Below are 25628 nucleotides of genomic sequence, written 5' to 3'. Positions count from 1 at the left end.
TGAAACCTTCATAAGAGTGTATATCAATCATATCTTAATAAAAAATTAAACCACCACCACCACAACAACAAAAAAAGTGCATGATCAGACTGTGGAGACATGGCAATTGAATGTAACGTGGGATCCTAAATGGATCCTGACACAGAAAATGACATTGGTGGGAAAATTTGTGAAATTCAAATAAGTTTTGTATTAACAGTATTACACCAAGGGCAATTTAGTTTCAATTAATGTGCCAAGGTTATGTAAGATGTTAATATAAATAGAAGTTGGGTGAAGGGCATATGGGAATTTCCTGTACTACTTTTGCTCTTTTGTAATTTAAAAATATCTTTAAAAACAACTGTTTTTAAAAGTACAGGTTTATTCAACCATATGTAGTTTAGTATCACTGGAACATAGGATTTTTCAAAACAAAAAGCCTTGGGACTACCCTAGACTTCTTAACCAGGAAAAACTCAAGGTGATTCTGATATTCGCCTCCGATTTAAATTAGACTGAAATACTATCAAGGAGATGAACTGACCAGTCATGCAACCAGTAGCTTAGACAGGTAGACATGTGAGAAGTCAAGGAAATCTGCAGGGCTCTGTTTGCAGCAGGAGCTTAGCTTTGGTGGTGCTGAGTTTGAGGTGCTTCTGGCAAATCCAGCTGAAGATGTTCAGAGAGCTGGTAAAAGTTCTGGGCTAGCAATCTGGTCATCTTCAGCAGAGATGTGGCAAGTTAACCCATGAAAGTAGATCAGATGGTTTTAGAGTATAGGAGACGTAGGTGGTGGCTAAGGATTAAATCCAACATAACCGACATTAGGGTATGGAGAGAAGAGAGAAGTATCTTCAAAGGGGAAGGATGTAACTCAGGAAAATGCTCAGACAAACCAAACAATGTGACATTTTTCAAAAAGAGGAGTAAGCAGCATGTTACACACTACAGGAAAGTCAAACAAGGAGAAATTTTGACAGTGCGTAGTGGCTTTTGCCTCTGGTGGGCACTGGTGACCTTGAGGGAGAGACTTAAGATGTGGGGACAGATGCAGCCCGAGGAAGAAGGGGAATTTAAGGAAGAAAAGACAGTGCGAGAAGACTGGTTTTTCATGTAGGCAGGCTGTGATCAGAAGGGAAAAGGGAGTGTGGGGGCTATAAAAATTTTTTTGTTTTATACAAAAAGGCTTGAGCATGTCTACATTCAGGGATACTGCCAGAAGAAAGGAAACAGTTACAGATGCAAGAGCAAGAGGAGCAGGTCCCAGGGGAGCCAGGCCGGAGGAGGACCCTGAAGGAAGCAGGTGGAAGAATTAGCCTTGGAGGGAAGGAGTCTTGCCTCTCCTTTTAGACAGGAAGCAGGAAGGAAAGGAAGGATGCTGATAAGTGTGCAGTGGAAAGGGAGAGAGCACAGGAAGCAAAGGAAGTTCCTGTCTGACGGCTACTGTTTGCTCTGTTAAGTAGGTAGAAGGGAAGTGGTGGGAGAGGCAGAATGGCAAAATCTTGCAAAGAGCTCTGGTGCGGACTGAGAGAGCTGATTCGGTCACCTGCAGTGCTGACGGTCCTGGGTCCTGTATCTGCACTCATCAGGTTAACCTGTAACAACAGTGTCAGCCCTCTAGCCATCCTCAGCTGCTATGGGAAGGGCAACGTTGGAGGACTGATCCAGGGCTGGTGTTTTTTTCCCTTGAAGGCACAGTAGAACTAAGGGTCAAGGGACACCCTGAATAAGGAAAGGGAGAAAGTGAACTCAGGCAGGGCCTATCAGAGGAGAATAAGATTAAAAAAAAAAACAGGTATCAGAAAATTGGAAGGTTGAAAGGTTAGGGTCAGGATATGGGGAATTTAAGACTTTTGGTTAGAAGTGGTTCTGGATTATTTCATCCATCCATGTAGTATTTATTACCACCCACATGGAAGATCCTGCTGGCTGTGGATGAAGCAAGGCCAGGGAGAGGTCACAGTGACACAACACAAGTGAAGGTTGCTGGAACTCAGGTGACCGAGAAACAAGAGGAGAGGGCACTGGACAGGCCAACCAACAGAAGACGGCTTTGAGCTAGGGGCTACGCTGAACAGCTGCCCAGCCCCATCTCCACACTCTTCCGTGCTGGCCAGTAAATGTGTATTGGGAGGAGACAGTAATTAGGCTGGTGGACAGCTGCAGCACTGCATGGAATGAGCCCAGGGAGGCAGGCAGCTCTTTACGAGAGGGTGGAGAACTGGTATCTTTAAGGCACTGGGGCCTTTAGATGGATCAGCGCTCTGAACCCTGGACACAAGCCTTCAGAAGACGAGGTCTCCCTACTCAACAAGCTGCTCAGGAAGCTTTCTCAGCAGAGGAGATTCAGGTTTCTGTTAAGGCAGAGCATCTGGGGAAGACTGAAAACATAGTGGTATTAATTTGTTACAGTGAAGGGGCTGAATGTCACACACACTGCCTTCAGTGCTGACATGTCTACCTATTAAGTTATCTTAGACTTTTTTTGTCTTCAGCTTGGCATGCCTCTATGCTAAACTTACCAGATTACTTATTCTTAATTTTTTAAATGTTGCAGATGTTTATCTTTTAATTTCTCTCACAATGCATAATGAAACAAGGGTTGTTTGCACAGCTCTCCTATGCCCAGGTGCAGGGGGGACACATATGCTCTGGCTTGTCTAAGAGCCAGTGACTACGGTTATAGGGCAGCCCCTCTTGGGACAGCCGGAGGAGCACGGAGGGTTCTCTAGGCAGCAAGGCATGTGGCAGGCCCACCGGCATACCCGGACATTTAGCCCATGTTTCATTTTACTTGAGTGTAATCAGACTATAGGGAAGGATAAGGGGAAAGCAAGAGCTTTCACCTGAATCTGAGAAATCCTTCTCAAAGACAGTGGCCAGTGAAGACAAGTGCCTGTGCAGCACTCTACAGAGTAGGTGGGGCACAGAAACTGAAAACTTGTAGGAAAACCTATGAGCCACAAAGGATTTATGGACAAACCTTTAGGTAGGAAAGGTGAAATAAAAGAATCTGCAACAGATTCTTACAGCCTAGGCTACCCCATCAAATTAATCCTTCAATCAAGGAAGCAGAACCATCATGTGTTGGGCTGGTTCTTACCTGGTCCTTCTTCTGCTCAGATGTATTGGGTTAGGAAGCCAGTAAGTCCCACCATAAAGAAATCAGATTTCTACTAAGCAAAATCCAGCCGGGCTGAGTTGGGCTGTTTCTGCCATGGTGGTGTTAGTCAACGAAGATGAATTCACAGAACTTTAATTTCTCAAAGGTAGACTACATTATTACTATTACTATTATTAGGCTTGTTTGCTTATTTATTTATTTTATACACATACTGGACCTGAAGGTGTTTTAGAATGTATTTTCAAGGACTAAAAAATTCTTCACTGGAATAAGCCAGAATAGGCCTTGAGTGCATAGCTATTAACTCCCTATCTTCCTTTTTTGAATTGTCACATCATTCTCCTTAAGAGACTTGACTTTAGAGAAATGAAATCTCTTATGCCCTTTATTGCAGTCTTTTCTAAACTTGCTTTCCGACAAGTAGCTGGAGAGGGGCAGCCAGAAACACCCCTGCAAAACAGTGGAAGACAACAGTCCTACCAGGAAGTAGCGAAATAATAAAACTTAGATTAAATACTGTTATTAGCAAATGAGCAATTCCAAAGGGATGTTTTGAACTTAGCCATCAGCCACGTGGAGATATCATTAATTTTCTAAGAACTGTAAAAGAGACTCTCTAATGATGACTAAGTTATTTTGCTTATGTTTCTAGAGCTATGATAGTCATATTTTTATAGATTTAAGAGTTTATTTCCATTGGAAATGACTCCAAACATGTAATCAATCATGTAAAGTTGCAAATGTCCTTGAAAGGAGTCTTTGACCTCAGAATTTCCTACCTCCTACTCTAGAGGATGAGTCTAGGTCCTTGTCAGACTATTAACTGTTAACTCCTCTGGAAGATTTCCTTAAAACACACTCAAAGTGGAGTCCAGCCACTGCTACAAAGTCCAGCTCTCTCACAAACAGCCTTTTAAACAGTCTTTAACATAGAAGCTTTCTTCTTAGTTACTGTAGGATTGAGTTTTTTAAACTAATACCTTACATGAGGAGCATGTAGGTTTTAACTCTAAGTAATCCACTATGAATCACAATTATTCTCTGTATTAAATCTGCAAAAATATAACCTTCTCTCATCAGCCTTCCATTTTATAGATTGTATCCATCAGTGAATGACACAAAATACAGTTTTTAAAGACTTATGGCAGTTTGTTTCCTCAGAACCTTACAATATACATTACTATCAAGATTATGATAGAAGAATGGTCTTTAGTTAAAAATTCCATAATTAAATGGTACAAAACAAGCCTAAGTCTAACTTTATGTATCTTCTCATTTTTATTTTTTCAAAGTGAAAATAAGATTTCACTGTTATAAAATAACCCTTGTCCATTAACAAAAACTAAGCAATATAAAAATAAAGTCAGTGTTAACATTTTAGGATATCCCTCCAAGCATCTATGTAATACACACACACACACACATACACACACACACACACACATACACACACACACACATATATGGACATGTAGTTAAACAATTTTATAAAAATGGTATTATACTAAATATATGCTTCTATAATGTGTGCTTTGTCAGTGTAGCATAAACATTTTTATATGCCCATAAAAATTCCCAATAAACATATAATAATACCGCAGTCATTGTATGAATATAACTAATTTAATTAGCCAGACCTATGTTATTGGTAATTTAGATTACTGTCACGTTTTCCGTATTTTAAGGAACCTGCAATGATATCCTGGATCATCTTTTTTCAGCTTGTCTGATTATTTACCTCCAATAAATACCAAGAAATGGGAGGGATGAGTCAAATGATATACATGTTTAAATTTTTCTATGTGTTGCTAAACTGTCCTCCAGAAAGACAACATGATTCAAGTTTCCTCTGTGATGCAAGAGTGTTTGTTTTCCTCTAACCTTACTCAGATTCTGAGCTTTAAAAATCTTTATCAATGTAATAAGCTAAAAGCTTTCCCATTCTTTAACTTATATTTCTTTGATTATTCATATATTTATTTTATATTTTTGCATTTATTATTTTTGGATATCTTGCTCAATTCTTTTTCTTACTGATTTGTGATAATGTGTGGTAAACCGGGAATGGTCATGCTTTTTAACTGAGCTAAACCTACACTTTTGTTTGTCGTGTACCCTGCACCCTTGATTATGATGGTTTGTTAATAAAGAAGCTGTAAACTTTATGCAGCCAAACTTACAGACTTTCTCTGTACTAGATTTCTAACATTTGAGCAGTCCTTAGAAAGGCCCTCTTTCCCTATTATAAAAATGTTCACTCATATTTTAAGGTTCTTGCAGCTTTATTTTTTATATCTCATCTGGAATTTGTTTTGGTATAAGAAGGTAGGGATCCAGCCCTTTCTTTTCTCCCCAATATCCATCATGGTCATCTCCACAATGCTTATTAAATGGGCTATTCTTACCCAGTGATTTGAAATCCACTCCTCCTCTTATTTTTTTTTTCCTATTTTGTTTAAATAATAAATCCAAGGCTGCAATTGTCAGCAGGCTGTGTTCCTTCCTACATGACTGAGGAAGGATATGCATTATGCTCATAATATGGTTTTATAATCATAAACTGTAAGTGGCCTTAAGCTGACATTGAACTTGTTGGCTCAGTACCATTAAAAAGAAAATCATGGCATCAACTAGACTAAAAAGGAAAGTTGTTATACTTGGTAAGTTTTCCACATCTCTTTAAATAAGTGATGCTGAATAACCCTAATCATAAGACAATTCAGCTACTTAGGGATTTTGTGTGGAGGTAATGCTGCCTGATGGGTCTGCCCCAAATTAGATAACCTACCATCCTGAACCTCCTCTGTGCTTGAAGATTATCACTAGGAGCACTTGCACCTTAAATTGTTCAAGCTCAAATAAATTTGCCTATGCTGTATGGAGTAGAATTCTGGGTACTCAGTGAAAATTTGTGCAAAGGCTTGAGCTGATTCAAAGCTTTGTTTTTGAAAGGTTTTGGTCTTGCCAATAGGTGCCCAATAGGCCTTTGATATTGGAGTAGAATGGTTCTCTGGGAATCAATACCAGCAGGATTCCTAAGGGCTCACACAGACAAGCAAGCTCTGCTACCTGTCCTCAATCATGTAAAGTTGCAAATGTCCTTTTAGTATATGGATGTCTCCCATCAGCAACTAACAACTGTGGTATTAACTGCGTTCATTTGGAGCAGTCAACCTGGACTTGACTGGAAACTTAGCACCTGTCCCAAACACACCCTCTGACCACAGGTTAGAGAGCCCGCACCCAATGTGCCTCACAGAAGCAAATCATTCCCCTGTATATTATTAGGAAGCTGCAAGCCCAGTTTTGATGATCTCAGCCTGCCTTTTCTGAGTCAAGATTTAATGTTACACTGAGGCAATATCACACCCATGGAAAGTACCATTACATCTTTTGGAAACTAATAGTTGAAGACATTGCTTGTCACATTACACATCTCACATAAGGGACCTCTGACCTAACGGAGAGGTAAATTGATCACCGTAGGTGTCTAGCACATTGAGCTACTCTGTTTGCTTTACTGGTTACTCTACTTTAAAATATGTTTTCTTTGTATTTTAACACTATAAGCGCCTTTAAGTCACTTTTCAAAGCAGAGAGAATGTAAGTGCCAGAAAGGGAGGTACTTGGACTGTTATGTTCGACACTGTACTTGCAGTACTGAGAACAGTGCCTAACCTGTCACTTGTCATCAGTATGCTGAACAAAGAGAAAATGAATGATTAAAGAAATATGTACATACATATACATACACATACAAATAGAAATTACTAGGTATATTATGTACTGACACTCATATTTTAGCAATAATTCAAAGGTAAAGAAAGTTTTTGATGGTAATCTCCTTTCCTAATAGTAAATCTTCATGGCACATGTACAACTTGCCAGGACCCTCTGACATAGCAGCTGCTCTCAAGAGCCTCATAAATCTACTGGGTAAGCAAGGGATCATCAGATAATTACAGGACAATGTAGTGAGTACAATGGCAAGAGGTGCGAGCAGATATCCAGGGAGCTCAGGACAGCAGCTGGCCAGCTGGGAATATACGGAGTAGGGGGTGGGGAGTGGGGACCATTCTGGAAAAGGCTGTGGTCAAGGTGAGCCTCCGAGGATGAGCAGGAATTAGGGTGGGGGTTGGGGGAGGCATGACTCCAAGAGGGCCAAGGGCAGAGGTGCGGCACAGACAACTAGCAGGCAGGGATTGAGGAACTAGCAGAAGCTGGGAGTGTGTGGCTGTGGAGTCAAGTACAGAACAGAAGCCGGAGAGGCCAAGCAGTAGGGAACTGGAAGCCTGGCATACCTTGAGGAGCCTGCTATTTATTCTCTCAGCAATGCGGAGCTTTTCACTGGGTTTAAACTAGGAAGTGGCCTGGTTATATCTGCCTCTTAGACAGGTCCCCTTAATGGCTGGGGAAACCTGGACCAGAGGAGACAACACCCAGGTTGACAGGACCAGTTAGTCCAGGTAAGATGATGAGAACCTGAAATGTCACTTGGCTACAGAAATGGAGAAATGCAAAGGAGAAATATTTTGGAGAAAACTGGATACTTGAATTCTGTATTTCACAGATCTTAGTATTTCTATTCTATACTTCATTACTATCATTCTCTGGTAACTTCTAAGGATCTCGTTTTATGAATTTTCTTTTATTGCCTACAGTATACTTCATTCCCAATGTTTTTATGACAATTCTTGATGCAAAAAAATAGAAAGGAACAACCAACAAAAGTTGTCATGACAAAGCACAGCCACTTCTCTGCTTAGTGAGAGTCAGAGGCCCGACCTGCGAAATTACCTCCAGATGTGAAAGCATGTAGGTACCAGCAGCACTCAAAAACTTATTTGCAAGATTATTTACTCCCATCACAGCAATGGAAAAGACTTTAAGGTAAACATATAGACTTACCCAAATCAAATACTTATGCCTAAATTAAGATGAAAATATAAATTATCTTTGAAATATGTTTTAGGAGTATGATATGAAACATAGAGACAGCATTTTCTAAAACACACTCCCTGGCAGCAGTCTTCCAGAAGAGTCATTCTTTTTCTCTTTTCCAGAACAATGACAAGACAGTGAGTTAATAATTCAGCCCTATTTTTCACAGTCCATTACTGACATCTGATTGATGTTACCTTATGCACAATGAGTTCATGAGTGCCATCTGGAAGAGTCCTACCATCTTCCTGCATCAGGGGGACGAAAGAGAAACCGAACAATTTCTTCTCTCCTTTTTCCTTTGCTGTGTGGGGGGGAAAAAAATTGGTTGCTTATTTAAACACCCATGTTCAGATGCAGAGATTGTTAAGCAGCATGATCATCAAGAAATACAACCCACAGTCACCAGTTTGCTCTACACAATGGAGGAAAGCTGTGATGATGGGATCTCTATCTACAGTAGCTACCTCCAATCCTACATTCCCAACATAATCTAGAAATTACATTCCTTGATATTTTCTGCATGGGATTATCTGAAATTACATTTTTTAAAAATTTCTGGTGTGCTTGTATTTTCTCCTCACATCCTACCCTCCACTCCTGGTCATAAGCATCAGTGAGGGTAGGATTCTTCTCTCTTTTATTCTAAGCTTGGTATCTCAAAGAGTGCCAAGAACATAGTAGGTTCTCAATAAATATGTTAACTAAATGAGTGAGCGAATGAATGAATGTGAAATGCAATGTTTTCCTTAGCTTGTGGAAAGGGAGTCTCTAAGCTCTGCCTCAATCCATGACAGAATTTTCCACATTCTCTGTGTGAAGACACATCTCTGTGTGAAGACAGATCGCCCTGTGGAGATTTACCTCTTTGGAATGTTACACATGCTGAAAAACAACAGGAATTGCAATCTATTGGTTAATAAGGTCTTACTGAAGTAGTATTCCTGAAGCTGGAAATGAGGCAATGAGGTTTTCAGATGCTTAATTAAGAATTACAATGGATAGAAATGTCAAGGATCATTGGCAGGTTATTTGTAGATAAGGAAATTGAGATCACTCCGTTAGGTAACCTACTCTAGATCTCTTGAGTACCATTCCAGTCCTTTCCATCCAGCTTCCTTCTCTCCAAAACGGGAGAAAGCATTAAAGGAACGTCCCTGTATTTAGATGTGCACAGAGGAGTTCCAGGGCTGGCAGTCTATCACAAGCTGGATGGTTATTCTTTTCCATGCTGTGTAGAAGTCGAGCATTATACTTGCTAGAAAAGCCCAGCTTTAGGATGCAGTCAGACCTGAGCTAGAGGAGTTAGTCTGATTCAAGTTTGATCTTGAAGATTAGACAAAAGGCTTTAGCAACACATGGTTCCCTTACAAATGCTTCTGGCATTTAACCACAAGGCAGTGGAGGCCCACACAGAGAACAGTAATTTTGGCTCCTCATGAGGACATCCCTGAAAATGTGATGAAAACAAAGGATTTTCTTTTAAAAGATTAATTTCAACCCGAGAGAAACTGGGAAAATATCAATATTCTTTCAAGTTAAGTGGCAAACACAGCAAAGATCTCTGGGAAGAGATTGCTAAATCAGTGAGAGTGCTGGGCATGGAACTTAATGATTTAGGGGGAAAGACTTACTTAGAAATAATTTCCTGAGTTTATTCGACTATTTATCTTCTTGGTGTGTTTTTGGTGTTCAATTTGGAAGGAAAAAAAGATTCCATGATGAACACAATTAGCAAGGATAAGAAACAAGGCAACAGTTTCTCCAAATTTGTCTTCTTATAAATAAAAATAAATACCACAGTTTAAAGAATGTGACCTTTTGTCTTGAGCTATTAGATTAACATTAATAAACTGGATGGACTGTTATACACAGTAGGCATAATGCAATCCCCCTTTACTAACAAAGGCCCTCAGTTTATAGATTCTACCTCTCAACTTTCCAGTTCATTCTTTCTAGTACCCCAATTCCAACAATTCTACTGGAACTGATCTCCCGATTTCTTGGCCCACCCTTCCTTGCCCCTCCACTGTCAGTTCCCACTTGTATGGCACATCTTCTAATCAGTTCTTCACAAAAACTCTTAACCCTTACTCCCCAATGCTTCCCACTACGATACTGCAGCCTGGTGAGATCCAACATGCGGCTGACTCCACGCCCACAGGAGACCCATCTCACTTGAATTAATGCACACTGACCACAAATGGGCAAACTTTCTACCTCTCCCTAATCAATTCACCTTTTTAATAACTTTTCTAGACAATTATTTCATCCAATCTCCTCCCTTCTCAAGCCTGAGAGCAGGGTACCTTCCACCCAGTGGAGGCGGAGTGAACTCCAGGTGCTCCACTCACTGGCTGGCCTGCGTCTGGCCCCTGCACAGTGCCTGAACTCTGCATGCTCCTCCCTAGCTGGTAAGCCGGCTGGTAACCTGGAGCACTAGACCCATGCTGCCCTCACGCAAGGACACTGCTCCTAGTTCTCCCCTCTCTCTTCTACAGCAGCATCTTCCCCCTCTCTACTGAATCATTACACCAAACAAGTATGTTTTAAAGGCTCCACCTTAAAACAAAAACAGAAAACCCCTCCTATGCCCCATTGTTCCATTACAGCTACTATCCTACTTCCCTGCTCTCTCATATTCTTCATAGCAGTGTCTCAAAAGGTTTGTCTGTCCTCACTGCCTGCCCTTTCATTCCTCCCCTCCCTCTGGGGCTCACACCTGCCAGGCCTTCATTACCATAAATCCTATAAAGCTACATGCAAGGTTCAATGACTTTCATGGTCCCAAACTGAGTCATAATTTCTCCATCTTCACCTTATTTGATTATCATTGGCACCTGACACATCTGAGAAACTTTCTTGAGAAATGTTCTTTGATTAGCCACCTGGATTCTGTTCTTTCTGGATCCTCTTCTAGCCTCACTGACTATTCCTTCTTAGTCCCACTAATGACTCCTCCTCCTTCTCCCAAGACCAAAAATGCCAAAGCGCCACGGGGACCCACCCTCGACCTCCCTTTGCCATCTCGGCTAAGTCCTGAGAATGCTCATCCAGCCTCACGGGTGTCAAGGATATGCTGGAGCTGGTCAGGACTGGCCCCCAGAGGCCGACAGTGTGCACTGTTCCCCAGCTCCATGCTTAGGGATGGTCATGTCGGTAGACTGACATTGGCCATGGTGAGAGTATTTGCCACATGGAAGTCAGCAAATGCTGTAATTCAGGGATTCCCTCTCCCCCACCACCACCCCAAGTGCTTGTTATTAAACATTTACAGCATACCACTGAATTGTATGTTTTCATTCTCTAATTTAAGTCTCCAGCTGAGATCTCATTCAACTGTCGATTTGACATCTTGAATGTCTAATAAACTTCTCATATTTAGCATTTTTAAAATGGAATGTTCATTTTTATTCCTCAAACATTCTTCCTGTTGTCTTCGTCACTTCATTAAGTGACTGTTTTCAGAACAAAATCTTGGCATCACCTTTGACTTTTCTCCTTTTTTCACATCCCATCTATCAATAAATCTGTAAAAGAGAATCAAACCACTACCAAACCACCTTAATCTCTAACTTGGAAGATGGCAAAAGCCTCCTGAATAATCTTCCTGTTCCCACCTACAATCTACCATCTGGCAGCCAGAATTATCTTCACCATAAATCCTCCAATGGCTCCCTTTGCTCCAAATAAAGTCCTTCCGTGACCTAAAACGCAGAATGGAATCTGGCTCCCCTGCTACCTCTCTGTCCTTATCTCCAAACTCTTTCACTTGCTTATTCTGGGCTCCTTGATATTCCTTGAAAATGCCAAGCAAGTTTCAACCTCAAGTACCTTTGCACTTACACTGTCTGCTCTGCCTGCGATGGTCTTTCCCCAGATCCCCAAGGGCTCACACCTTCCCTTGGTTTTTGCTGACACATCTCCTTATCAGAGAGGTCTTTCCTGACTGCCCTTTACAAAATAGTGACAAAGCACCATCATTCTCTAGGACCTACCCCCAATTTAGTCCCCTTCACTACACTTACCACCCTAATACTGTATGTATTTATTTGCTCACATACTGTCTGTCTTCCCTCTCTAGAATGAAAGCGCTATGAGGTATTTTACGTTCACTGATGTATCTCCAATGCCCAGGCAAGTGCTTGACATGTAATATGTGTTCAGTAAGTACTTGCTTCATGAATAAATGATATTTTAAAAATAAATATATGTACACAGAGAGAAAACCTGGAAGCTCATATGAGGAAGTGGACACCTTGATTATTCACAGATTATGGGATTATGGGGATTTTATTTTCTTTGTGCTTTATTTCTTCTGCATGTTAATAATGAACATTAAAGACAAAACAAAACAAAAAAAACCCTGTGAGCAATGTTTGAAGTACAAGGGCAAGAGGGCAGAGATCTAATATGTTTGATTGAAAATAGCCTTTATTCCACTTTTCAGCTTCTGAGTTACATGTAATTTTCTCGATGCTTGTTTTTCCTTTTTTCCCATTTCATCTTGACCTTTCCCTCTTTCTCCTACCTTAAAGTTCAAAGATCGTACTAAGTCCAACTGAGAATTTATAACAAAGACTGATGGAAGGAATAGTATGGCATCATTCCAAGTCCTTTGTTTTCCCACTTACAGTCCTATCCATGGACCTCTCCTGGGAATTTGGAAGAACCGTAAGGACCTGCTGGTCCTCTCCCTCCGTTCTGAAACATCCACAAAAGCATAATTTCTGGAGCTCCCTGAGCCAATGCCAAACATGCCATCATCCCTGCAGCAGATAAGTCCTTCCCCTACCCCCAAATCTTGGGCGAATTACAACCACTCAGGTGAAGCCACTGTATATCTACTGGCACTGACCCCGTTCCTTCCAGACTGAAGACAAGCCTGCTTCTCCAGCACTCGGATTCTTCGCGACCTCTCACTCATCTCACTGCCCCAAAGCAGGATTCACCTAAACCTTCTCTGGTCATAATGTACATGCCCAGTAATGTCTGAGATGAAACTTCAGGACACAGGGAATGGAATACCAGAAGATGCCTGGACTGGGAGCTGGTGTGGGGACTTGAGAGGGTGGGGATGCATACAAAAGATTTAAAAATAGAGATGTCAAGAAATGACCATTTTATGGGTAGTAATGTTCACATGGACAAATTGCATAACTTTTCTTTGTCTTGGATTTTTTAGATCTGTAACGTGAGGCGATTACTTCATGTCATCTCAAAGGCCCATTCAGACTGATATCACTTGAATGTCATTTGAATACCACCTAAGACTGCATGGTGATGTAGATATATGCAAATCAGATATAAATCTGAGCCAATCAGAGGCTCTCCTAGTGATTTCACATGCTCAGAAAAGCCTCATGGGTTCCCCTCAGCTGTCTGAGAACTGCATGTCCTGGCTGTAGACAGCAGATGGGTCAGAACTTCCAAAGACCACCGAGCCAGTCAAGTTTAAAATGCTGTGTATCTCCTTTCTGTCTAATCTTTTTACACTACAAAAGTGATAAACTGACTTTTATGAAAATGGTCAAATTAAGAAGAACCATGTAGATCTGCAAGGTATTTTCTTTCCCTTCCCCTTGCTCTGTGTTTTCAGAGGGGTCACTGGCTCTTCAGGAAGTGAGCTCCCTCACCTCCTGGACTCCACTCACCTTCAATCCCCCTTCTGGAGGTCTCTGCCACACACTTTCTGCAGGTGAGCCCCCATCGTCATGGCAGATCAGTAAGTGGACTAGCCCAATACAACACAGCCAACCCCACAGAACACTTACTGGAACAATGTCGAAACTCAAAGCGGATGTGTGCGCCCCTGAATTTATCCACAGGAATAGGGAGTTTCAGCAGCTCGGACCACCTGGGACTGTTGTTATGATAAAGCACAAAGGAGTGGTACTCACTAGCTGGTGGCTCTCCAGAGCCAAAAGAGATAAAATCCTAACAAAGGAAACATGCAGGTTAAAGACAGCTTCACTTGAAGATTATTTTAATAAAGCAGCAGAGCAATCGCTTTGCCTTACCTGCCTGCTTCCCAAATAGCACATGATGCGAAATTGACTCCTAGCCCTTGGAAGCTCTGTTTCTGCACTTCCTTCTGCTAGCGGCTGTGTCTGCTTAATTCTGATGCTGCTCTCCAAGCACCTACTATGCCAAGGGTGGACCTCGGTGACGTGGTGGAGAGGGGCCCATTCTGGAGTTCAACTACGTGGCAAAGTCCTCGGCCTGCTGCAGTCCAAGTGGGCTCTGTGCCTTCCTGGGAAACTTGCTGAGCACTGGGGCTCATGCTAAACACTTCTTCTATGAAGGCACCTGCTATTACCACCCCAATTACAAATACCCCAATCTTCATGCCCTATTTTGGTCAGGTGTGGAGAAGAAAACTAAGACTGGACATATACAGGCTTATGTGTGCTAGTTTTTTGCTTTTTGTCATTTTTTAAATCAACTGCTGAAAAGAAAGTGTTCATCTCCAAAACTATGACAGAGGAAAGGTAAAAATGAAGTGCATAAAAAACTCTGTAGTTAAGGACTAGCAGCTAGGAGGAAACTGTTGACACAATTAATTAACATTTAAACTGGAAAGGCCTTTTTGTCTTCCTACTTTCTTTTCCAAAATGTATTTTAATGATTCAAAAAAAGAAAGAAAACTACACAAGATGGAGAAAAAAAGCACCACAAAGCAGAAATTAACTGATAGCATTAAAGATGAACTCAAAACAATTATGTGAAACTGTTCACTAAAAAGGATTCGTTATTAACGTACCTTTAAGGTCTGACCACCACTCTCTACAATGAACATCGTAACTTCCACGTTTCTGGCCACGCTCTTCCCTCCTTTCTCAAATTCTCCCCTTTCGACAGTAATGTATAAATCATTCCTCATTTCACCTAATAGGAAAATTAATCCATGTTATATATACTAGGAAGAACAATAAAGTACTCTATCAAGAAAAAACTTCAGTTCATAAAATACATGGCTACAGGATACATATAAGGCACAATATATTATATTTATACTTGTATAAAGGAGTCCTCACCCTCACTGCCAATATCTAAGAAAAGGAAAGGTCAGCCTTTGCAAGTCTAAATTCACAATACTGAAAATGTACATTTAGGAGGTGAATACTGGGCTTGATTTCACCATTTTTCAATAGTTCTCTCATTTCATTTATGAGGTGCGATTACAAAATGACAGCCTAGCAGGGATGGCTCAAAGAAACTAGTCTTAATACTTTATAGACACAGCACTTAGAGTAGAAGAAATACCTAAATGGAATAAAATGATAGGACTGCAAAGGGTACAGTTACAACTTAAATCTTTCCCAAAATTCATGGACAAAATGATCTCACTGCTGGAAGAACCCAGATTAGTGCTTTATGAACACAGATGTAGAATAACTCAGTTTTACAGGCCAGCTTGGCTAGCATTTCTTACCATCAAGCTATAAAACAAATGAGAAAGACCCCGAATTCAAAGTGACATATTTTATATACACATATACATCTATTTTTTTCTCCACTGGTTATTTATAAAACCTGAATGCTTTTTAATCTTGACCCTTTCTTATTACTGCAAAGAAAAGGGATATCTGATGCTAACTAGCAAACTTAGATTAACATGCTGTTGCCATGCTTTTACCTTTCCTGTAAGAATTAAATTAGGGGTAAGTGGTGTGTGGATAGGGAAAAGAGAAAGAAATAAGTAAACAAAGCACTACTAGAACATTTTTGAAGGTAACTGGTGAGGTTGGCAAGGCTGGATTTACCATAGGTTTCAAACATTTGCAGAATCAAAAGCAATATTCTTTTCTTCTAATAAAAAACAGACACATAAAAAAGCAAATCAGTCTAAGGAATAATAACCATACAAATATGCCCACAACTGGGAGATTTATGTAACTTCCAAAGTGAGCAGAAGAAAGTACCCTCGCTCTCAAAACACTGGGGCATACCAGTGTACCTAGTCACCGTTCTCGTTGGGGACCAACTTTTCATGGGGCCATCACTTGCGAATGGCCTGGGCTGACCAGGAAACAGATGGGCCATGAGACAGAGAGATGAGTCACTCCTAAAACGGACGGAATCTTAACCACCCTTTACAAAGGGTATATAAGAAATATAGGAGTGGAAACAACTGATACAATGGTCTCTGACTTCTGAATTTCTAGTTCTCACAAACAGCTCACACAAATCAAGTCGGGAACGCAATGAACTCAGAATTCCACGAGAAAAACAACATATTTCAACACATTTAAATTGTATTTGTATGCATTGAAAATTTTTTGTTTTAACCACCTCCATGTCTTTTTAATTTTTAGAGAATGGTCCAGGAAATTTTACAAGTTTGCTAGATTTATGATCCTGTTCATTTCATTACCATATATATTTATTGCTATCCACATACACACACAGACATTCTTAATACAATTTCACTTTAACAATTCCATTACAGAATGAATAGTAAACTCAAAAACTTTGTCCTCTGAAGCAACCAACTTCAACAGACTCAAAATACGTCTGGTATACTAATGCTCTGCACACACGCTACTTCCACAGCATGTTTGGGATGAAACTCTTGACAATAGTTTTCCTACTAACCGATTTGGCATGTGAAAAACAACACTCAAATCAAGGTAGTTTCGAACAAAAGATAGCAAGGTAGTTAGTTAACGATAGCAAAACTTCTTTGTTTCTTGGAGTAGGTGACATAATGGGTAGCTCTGCTTACAAATAGCCTATAAAACATACACTAGTTAATGGGAAGTATAGCCACAGGGGGTTTACCTAAAGAATTTCTCATAATGAGGAATTAGCTTGTCCAAAGCACATGGGGATTAATGGTCCTGCAAAATGAAGAGTGAGAGTGTTTCTTGAGGGGAGAGACTTCTACTCTCATCTGTTGGAAGGACACAGCAACTCTGACTTTCACCAAGGCAAGAGGGGATCATGGAGTTTTCAAGGGAACCTATTTTCTCCTGTCTGTAGGCTAGGCCCAAGGAGGGGGTGGGGTCATGGGTAGAATAATATACTGCCAATGCTACGAAATTCTTTCTCCACGTATTCATTCGGCAAATATGTCTTGAACAGTGACTATGTGCCAGATATTATTCCAGGCCTGGCAGACTCAGCAGTGAAGAAAACAAAAATCCCTTCCCCACAGGGCTCAGATTCTAGTAGGGGGAGGTCTTTAATAAAGAAGTAAATTATATAGCATGTTGGGTAATGGTAAATACTGGGGATAAAAATTAACACAGAGAAGGGGAGACAGGGTGTGTGAAGTGGGGACAAAGGATTTTTATATGGGAGAAAGACTCACTGAGAAGCTGAGAGATCTGAGGAGGCTAGGGTGTGTTTCAATACAGGAGCAAGGTTGAAAGTGGCATTTGCTTCCCAGACCAGTGCATAAAGTCTCTCTAGCTTATAACTTAGCTGGATTCTCCTATCTCTTCTGAATTTAGAAAAGATTCTGAATTCAAGTAACCCTAAAGATGTAAGGTCACAGGATGATTGGAATAAGGAGATCTGGATTCAGGTCTCTCAAGTGATGTTAGTCTAAACAGAGTAACAAAATCCTCTGGGACTCAAGTTTTATGTTATTAAAATTGGGTGGGATAAGGACAGAGGTAGGGAGGGGCCAGAGAGGTGACAGGAGGGACCCAACCAACTCGTTATGTTATACTGTTTCTGTTACTTAGGAAAGAACTTGCGGAATATAACACTTTCATACAGTAAAACACCTTATACATACACTTAACTTTACTTCTCTGTTCTTCAACTGTCACTATCCTTGTCACCTCTTTACCCTCTGCAAACCTTTTAGATTAAAATAAGATTTCTTTGAAAAGAGAACACACGCCAAGAAGAACATTTCTCCTGGATGACATTCTACAAGTATGTCCCCGGGAATTCTGCAGCTTGCTATGTTCCAAGGTGCCATGTGTTGCCGAAACATGTACCACAATAAAGCTGAAACAAGTGCTAATTAAAATCCATACACTTGAGGTTGGCTCTGGAGAAAACTGATAAGCCCAAATGATGTTAAGAAAGCACCTTGGGTAATTAAGAGAGAAACCATAAAGTGAGTATGAAAGGGAGCCATGCACCAGTGTGAGAAGCTGTTTTCCTGACAGTGTTTATTAACACCTTGAACTTCTCGAATTTATTACTCTGTGAATTTGATGTGCATGCCACTTCCCTCTGTTCAGCAGGCCCACTGGCTGGATGCCTCTACACATGTGAAGGCTTCTCCAAATATCACTGTAGACAAGATAAAGATAAAGTCATGTTGGATATTTGTCAATATCTGTGGAACTGGAAGAGAAACATTCCTGTCCTTCAGTTAAAAACACATCAACATGTGTAAAAGACTAAAAGCTCTTGTGAACTTAGATTATGACAAGGATGGTGACAGTAGTGGCTGATGACCACAACTGACAGTAATTATGACTTTGCCAAGGGCTACTAGTAAAACATCTCAAATCCTCACATCTACTTTATAAGAAGGCTCTATGATTGCCATTTCCCAGATGAGAAAACTGAAGTGTAGTGATTAAGAAATGTGTCCAACCTGTTCTCAATTATTATACATGAAAAAAGAATCATATTTCTTCAGCATGAAAAAACATAACTCCATAGGGTGAGAAAGGCCATCAAATAAGCTAGTGCCTTTGTCACCAGAAGACCAGTGCCTTGAGCAGGGAAGGTATTAGTCCTGAATTCTGCATTGGTCACAGTGTTGAAGCCCTGATTTAAGTTCTAGGAACCATCCTTACAGGACAGAGAAAGACACAAATGACATCATCCAGATAGTAAATAATATAGAGAAAGGCCTCAGAACCCTCAGAGGAGGGATGAGAGAGACAAGAGAGTTAAAACTGAATTTTAAAATGTTGAGGTTCCAAGCAGAAAAACTCAACTCAATGGATAGAAGGTGGAGAGAGACTTGTCTAAGGTGAGAGTCATTTTGAGAGACGCTGTGTTCATGGTCATTAACAATATTCCAGTGCAAGCTAGAAAACCATCACCAGTGACCCGAGAAAGAAAGTCATGCATCGGCCACATGGCTGGGTGCAGGTGTGCAGCAGGCACTGACACTTCCCAGCCCCACCAAGGTGTCCAGGCCCATCCCAGAACCTGTGAATATGTTACTTCACATGGCAAAAGGGATTTTGCAAATGCAATTAAGTTAAGGATCGTGAGATGGGGACATTTTCTTGGGCTCTTAGGGTGAGCTCAGCATAATTATAAGGGGTCCTTATAAGAAGGAGGAAGAGGGTCAGAGTCAGAGAAGGGCTGTGATGAGGGCAACAGAGGTGGAAGGGAAAGACGTGGGGACATGAGCCAAGGAGAGTAGATACGTCTCCAGAGACTGGAAAAGGCAAGGAAATGGACTTTCTCTTTGAGCCACAGAGGAACTGTGGCCCTACCAGCTGGGCTTGATTTTAGCCCAGTGAGACCTGCACAAACTTCTGATCTCAGAACTGTAGGATGTGTTGTTTTAAACCATCCACTTTGTGGTGTTTCGCAACAGCAGCCATAGGAAACTAGCACAATATGTATATCCAAGCCTCTACCACTTCATGACACCTTTGGCAGGGGAGGGAACAAAGACAAGGTTCTCACATAACTGGAAATCAAGTAAACCACAGACAGGGACAACTTATGGATTGGCTGAAAATTAACTTTTTATTTCTCACAGAGTACACTTCAGTGTTTCCTGTTTTTTTTTTTTTTCTTCATCTTGCTTTTGTTTTGCTTTATTTTAGGAGAGTATTATGATATGCTCAACTTTTTTTTCTGGTGGACGGGTAACTTTTTTTGTGACAACCCAACAATGGCAAATGCTATGAAAGCACCCACAGGGGACTTGCCAGACTGTGCTGCACAGAGATGGGGGCAGAAATGGGCTGGGGCTCCCTGCTGCCCATCACAGTCTAGGACAGTGCATGCACTTCTGGTAGGGCCTTGGGAAAGTCCTACACCCTGGGCAATGAGGCCTGTACACTTCAAAATTTGGGAAGCACCAGCCCCTCCCCCAGTGTGATCGAGGACTGGGATCCACCTCTAGGAACATGGTAGAACCTGCCTCCATCTCTCTGGTCCCTACAGCATTCATTGGCTGAAAGACCCCCCCAGCCTCTCCCCCGGCATGATTGGCGGGTTCAGGTCTAAGCCAAGAGGCTGCACCTGTGTGATGTGTAGGCCCAATGACTGCACTAGGGATGGTAAGCTTTGGCTAGATTTAGGATCTATCTTTAAGGAAGATCAAATACCATGCGGGCTCCCGCCTGCTTCCTCTGTGAGAAGGCTTATCTCAGGCAGTTCCATCTGTTGACATGCATGTCTCCATCAATAAGTGGTAAAGAATAATACTTATATTTGAAAGAATGAAATTATATATGTTATTAAACATGAGGCAAACATATCTATAGCGTTCCTCTTACCCCAGCCTTAAAATCTGACTTATCTGAACTACCTCCTAAAGATCAAAGACAAAGGAGGCCTACGCTGAGTGACACTTGTAAAATAAAGCTTATACCAATCTTGAGATCACTATCAAAGCTAGTACTACTGCAGCCACTTGAAACCTATGCTCTGCTAACGGTTTTCAGTGTGAGCCTCCAGCGTCCCCAGTCTCAACCCTCTCCTCCTCTTACACTCTGCCACTTTCACTTGATTCCGTTTAGGGTCAGCAGCATCAAAACTCTAATACTAAAAGCGAATCCACCAGAAGGCATTAATTAGGGATTCTCTAACAAAGAGTGTCAGTTTAACCACTCGATATGTGAGAACGAGTGTCCAGGAGAACAGGGTCCAAGTGAGAAGATAAAGTACGGAGACATTGATGAAAGCAAATTCTGCCCAGAAAGAATCATAAACTCAGAGTAAAAATGAACCTTCAGAGTGGGAGGGCATAGCCTGGCCTCCCATGACATTGCTGACACAGCAGCCAGCTTTGTTCCAAAATGTCTGGTGGCTAGCAGCTCAGTTCTTCCTGATATTCTGCAATAGCCCGGGCCCCCCTTTGCACAGAGGCTGTCAGGACAGTTAGAGCTGGGCTCTCCAATGCAACTGAGTCCTTGAAATGTGACTTGGCTGAAAAGAGATGTGCTGTAAACGTTCAGTACTCACCAGCTCTCAAAGACTGAGCTTGAAAAAGAGCATAAAATAATTAAGAATTTTTTTTATTATGGATTACCTGTTGAAATAATAATATTTTGGAAGTACTGGGTTAAATAAAACATCTCACTAAATTAACGTGACCTCTTTGTCCTACTTTTTATAAAGTAGCTACCAGAAAAGTTAAAATTACATTTGTGGCTCTCAAGAGATTTGTACTAGGAAACAATGACTGAGCACCTTCTCTGCTCTCTCTGTCACAGGCTAAGAGATCAGACCATGGGACTTCCTGTGGCTGTTTGGTTGATAGGTGGCAGTGATGGACTTCACAGAAAGTGGATTTTCTTTGAAAACTGGATACCCTAGGAAATAAAGTGCTGAATGACTGACCCTTAACAACAAGGCAGGGCCCAGAGGACTTCACAATAGCTCAGAAGCACGTGGGCAGATTGCCTCCTCACACAGGGCAACATCGCAGAGACCTGCCTATACAATGGCCAGACCAAGGGCAGAATTTCTGTGTCCGTGTTTTTTCCATTCCAGAAAGTCAGGCATTGATTACATTCTGTGACCCTCCAAAAGAGTTCTGTGTATGTTCCTGTCTGTGTCAGGACCACAGAGAATTCATTCTGCACAGAGGCACTGACATGTAGATGAACTTGGCCCTGCTGGAAGAAGCAAGCACCTCACCTATCCTGACCCCTATTAGAACACAAATTAACTCTGAAGGACAAGTCTAGATATAAAAAGAAAATAAAGACATCATCCTAGCAGACTGTCAGTGCAACACTGGGGTCAGAAATGTTGTTGACATACATTTTCTCATAGAAGAATTTGCTCAAATCATCATTAAAGCCATAGAATCAATTGACAAGTCAAATTCTAAAAATAACAAAGGAAAACAAAACAATAACTTTGTGTTTGCCACTGTAAAAAAATTCCACTGAGTTTCAAATTACATTCAGCTGTTAAGTACACACACAAACACACATCTCTCCCTTCTCCATCTAATTTGGAAGATTAAGAAGCCAAAGAAGAAAAAGGAGTGATTTAAAAGAAAAAGGAAGTGATTTAAAAAAACCTCTTGCCATCCCTGGCATGGCAGACTTACATCCGGGAGGAATGATTTCCCAGACAGTGTGAACCATGCTATTGTATGGGCAGGAAAGGGACAGAAGTGAGCCTTATTCCACAGAAAGTTCATCTCCATCATTAAATTCAGACAAAAGCTGCATGAGCAGAGCGCCTCCCAGACAATTATTCAGCCAGTGAAGTGTCATGTTGCTTTATGTTTCTCCATTTCTCAATGATACTGCCCAGAGACCAAGCTGAAGAATTCTCCGAGCAGCTGGCTGCACTCTGTTCGAAAATGTGTTTTTTATATTAGATTTGCCCATCAATTTGCTTCCCAGTGGCATGAAATTTTTGCTTTTTGTTGAAGAGGAAATACCAGTTATTTATAGCAACTGAGGGAAATAATGAATGGTTCCAAGAGCCACTGCATAACATGCCACCAAGTAAACAGTTCTATAAACAGTCATTTTCGACGACAGTAGCACAAGATGCTCAAGGCAGACTGGGTCCCTACGCTAGGTCAGGTCACCCCAGGAAACTTTCCAGGATGTTCTCTTAGCTCTCCCTGTGTGAACTTATTTCTGTAAGGAGATCATAAAGTGCAGCAATGAGCAACAGCGGTCAGTTTCTGCCTCGTGTTACATCTTTATTCACAGCAATCCTCCCTCGGGTCTCACAGCTTGTCAGATGCAGCTTCCCTTGCTTACTTTTACACACGGGATTTAAGAAGTAATTTAGAGAATTTTTGTTTCTAAAAGTGCTGTCAACAATTTGAGATTGTTTTATTTTGTCTTTCTATTTATTTCTTGGTTGTGGAGGGTGGGATGTAGGGCACTGAGAAATACTGTAACTTGTCATTTACTTTAAGAGTGAGAATCTCCTTAAGCCCTACCTTCTCCACTTAGAAACAAAGACTTTTTGGAGTTTTTTGGTCACTAACTGAGATCTGAATAGATCTCAAACAGGACTCGGAAAGGGGTAGCAACACACAGGGCATTTGCCTATGGCTGCTTATTTACATGTATGTATCTCTGATGGAAAAATCCCCCAAGAAGGGCTAACTATTGTTCAATAACTATTCTTAGCAAAACCTTGAAGGATTTCCCCTAAGTGATTTCACTAACATTTTTCACCAAAGAATAAAATAATTTCTAAATGCTGCTTCAGTTTTCCTTCTTAGCATGGCCATCATGATGTACCCATGGCCCCACAAGTTACCTACACTAATATAAACAAAACATAAAGATGTTTATTTAAAACTTTTGCTTCCTTATTATCACATACTTCATTTCATCTTCAGCAGGGCCCACTTAAATTCTTCAAAACTTACTATCTAAAAAATTTCTCAAGTGTAGAAAACAGACAAAATACCCATATTTCATCATCTGAGCCATGCCAAGTCACTTACCAGGCATAATAATATTAGAAAAGCCTAACTTCCTCGTTATGGATACTCCATGAGAAAATACTGACGAGTATTCTCTTCTGATTTGTTCAATGTCTCCATGCAATAGTTGTAGGGAAACTGCTAAACCTACAAGAAATGAGAGATACCAGAGTTAAAAACAGAAGGATAGAAATAGCATGAACAGAAACTGAACTTGCTTCAGCAAGCTCACATCTATGGCATCCTTGTTTTAAACTAAGGACTAACACTTAGACACAATCAACAGAATCTACAGAAATAATAACACTTTCCCAACTTGACTACTAGAGTTTTCCCATCTATAAGGACGTCCACAGCAACTTCAAAAAGCTTGAGCAGAACACTAAGAAGAGAAAATCTGGTTTATAGACCCTTCACCCTCTTCTCCAGTCCCACTAGATGAAGACATTGCTCCACCAGCTTCACTCCAGCAATCAACGCTGGCTACCCAGCTCCAGAAGACACTGATTTCAAAATGGGAGTTCTAATATTTTTTAAGCTTTATATGGTCTAAAAATAATTGCTTAGCACACACCATAAAGATGAACCACATTAAAAACACATAATACTGCAATGATTTTAAGAATATTCATAGAGATTTTTTTTAAACTTAAGTAACAAAGGTTATAATAGAACCAAGATTATAGTCTTAATATTACATACAGTAGAAACCTATAATGGCATTATTTTCTACTGAGAATAATTTAGCAGGATGCAGGCCGTTTTGACAAACCAAAGGGAATTTAATAAAGTAGTAATTTTTTTTGGCCCCAATTATACTGGAATATATAGAAGATGAATGACACTTTTCTCATATCTTATTTTCCCAACTCTCAGGCAAGAACTACAGAAAGGATGTCATGTGGTATCTTTGTGAATGTAGAATCTTTGTGTATTTCCAAGATGATACTTCTCTTTAAGCTTTTAATTCCTTCTTCCTTTCTCTTGTATTATTTTAAAACAAGAAAGACCAAAAAATAAATTTAAGAAGTCCCTCACAATTGTGATAGCAGATGAAACCAGTCAAAGATGACTTCTTTTTTAAAAAAACTTCCAGCCATCATTAAGCTGAACTCAATTTTAATATGAATTTGGGTAGTGGAGTCAAGAAGATGATAAATCTGTACTTCAAAGATTCTCCATCCACATCATCACTCATCACCCCTTTCACTCAGTAATATACCTACTATGTGCAAGTTCTCACTCCTCATTCATTTTTTTACAGTACTACCACGCTCTCTACAAATATAAACCATAAGGACAACAATCATGCTGGATTGAAAAGTAAGTGCAAAACTCATTTGCCATACATCTAGATAAGGGTCTTCCTTTCATTCTCCTTCAGCAGTACTGTTTAAAAAGAGAAACAAGCCCAAATGTAATCATCTGCCACCTATGCAGACTTTATAACAGTTTCTACCTATTCCAGGAAATAGGTAGTGACTTCATAAGAGTCCATCAAGAATGTTCCCATCATCACCAATTAGGTAATCTGTCACATGGGCTCAAAAGATGGAGTTTGCATGGTAAGACCACGGGCCCTTCCCCTGTGGGAGGGTCATCTTGCCTGAAACAGTCCCTTCTTTCCTTCTGCTAACAACTTCTTGCCCCATCCTCCTGTCTATTAAAACCTTCCATTTTGTACAATTCCTCTGAACCTCTCCTACTTACTAGATGGGATGCTATGCATTCATGAACTGCTTAACAACAAAGCCAATTAGATCTTTTTTAACAGTAAGGGACAAAGAACAAAAACAGCATTTTGTTGGTCTGCTTGCTTGCTTTTCAATAGAATGGTTTAAAATATCAAGAAAATGTGTTTTGAAAAAAAAAAGCATTAGGCTCAGAGAGAAGATGGATCCTTTCCTGGGCTGCAAATCTGACCTAGACGAGGCATACTTAAGAGGCAGTGACTAAGAAGCAAAGGGCAGGGCATGACTGCATCACTGCATCCTCATGCTT

General features: G+C 40.7%; 1 protein-coding gene across 3 annotated transcripts in view; it reads right to left on the bottom strand.

Moving 5' to 3' along the window:
• The window catches only part of DOCK4 (dedicator of cytokinesis 4), a 401868-nt gene that overhangs the window by 126038 nt on the left and 250202 nt on the right, over positions 1-25628 (bottom strand). For all 3 annotated transcript variants that reach the window (XM_037027398.2, XM_037027395.2, XM_037027396.2), the window contains exons 13-16: positions 23649-23774; positions 14811-14935; positions 13822-13984; positions 8245-8351 (exon numbers count right to left, since the gene is read on the bottom strand). In XM_037027398.2, the coding sequence (XP_036883293.1) occupies positions 8245-8351; positions 13822-13984; positions 14811-14935; positions 23649-23774 (521 nt within the window). The remainder of the gene's footprint in view (positions 1-8244; positions 8352-13821; positions 13985-14810; positions 14936-23648; positions 23775-25628) is intronic.

Source organism: Manis javanica, chromosome 6, assembly GCF_040802235.1.
Source record: "Manis javanica isolate MJ-LG chromosome 6, MJ_LKY, whole genome shotgun sequence".
NCBI classification, from domain to species: domain Eukaryota; kingdom Metazoa; phylum Chordata; class Mammalia; order Pholidota; family Manidae; genus Manis; species Manis javanica.
Note: the sequence above shows the minus strand (reverse complement) of the source record. Positions and strands in the feature narration are given on the sequence as shown.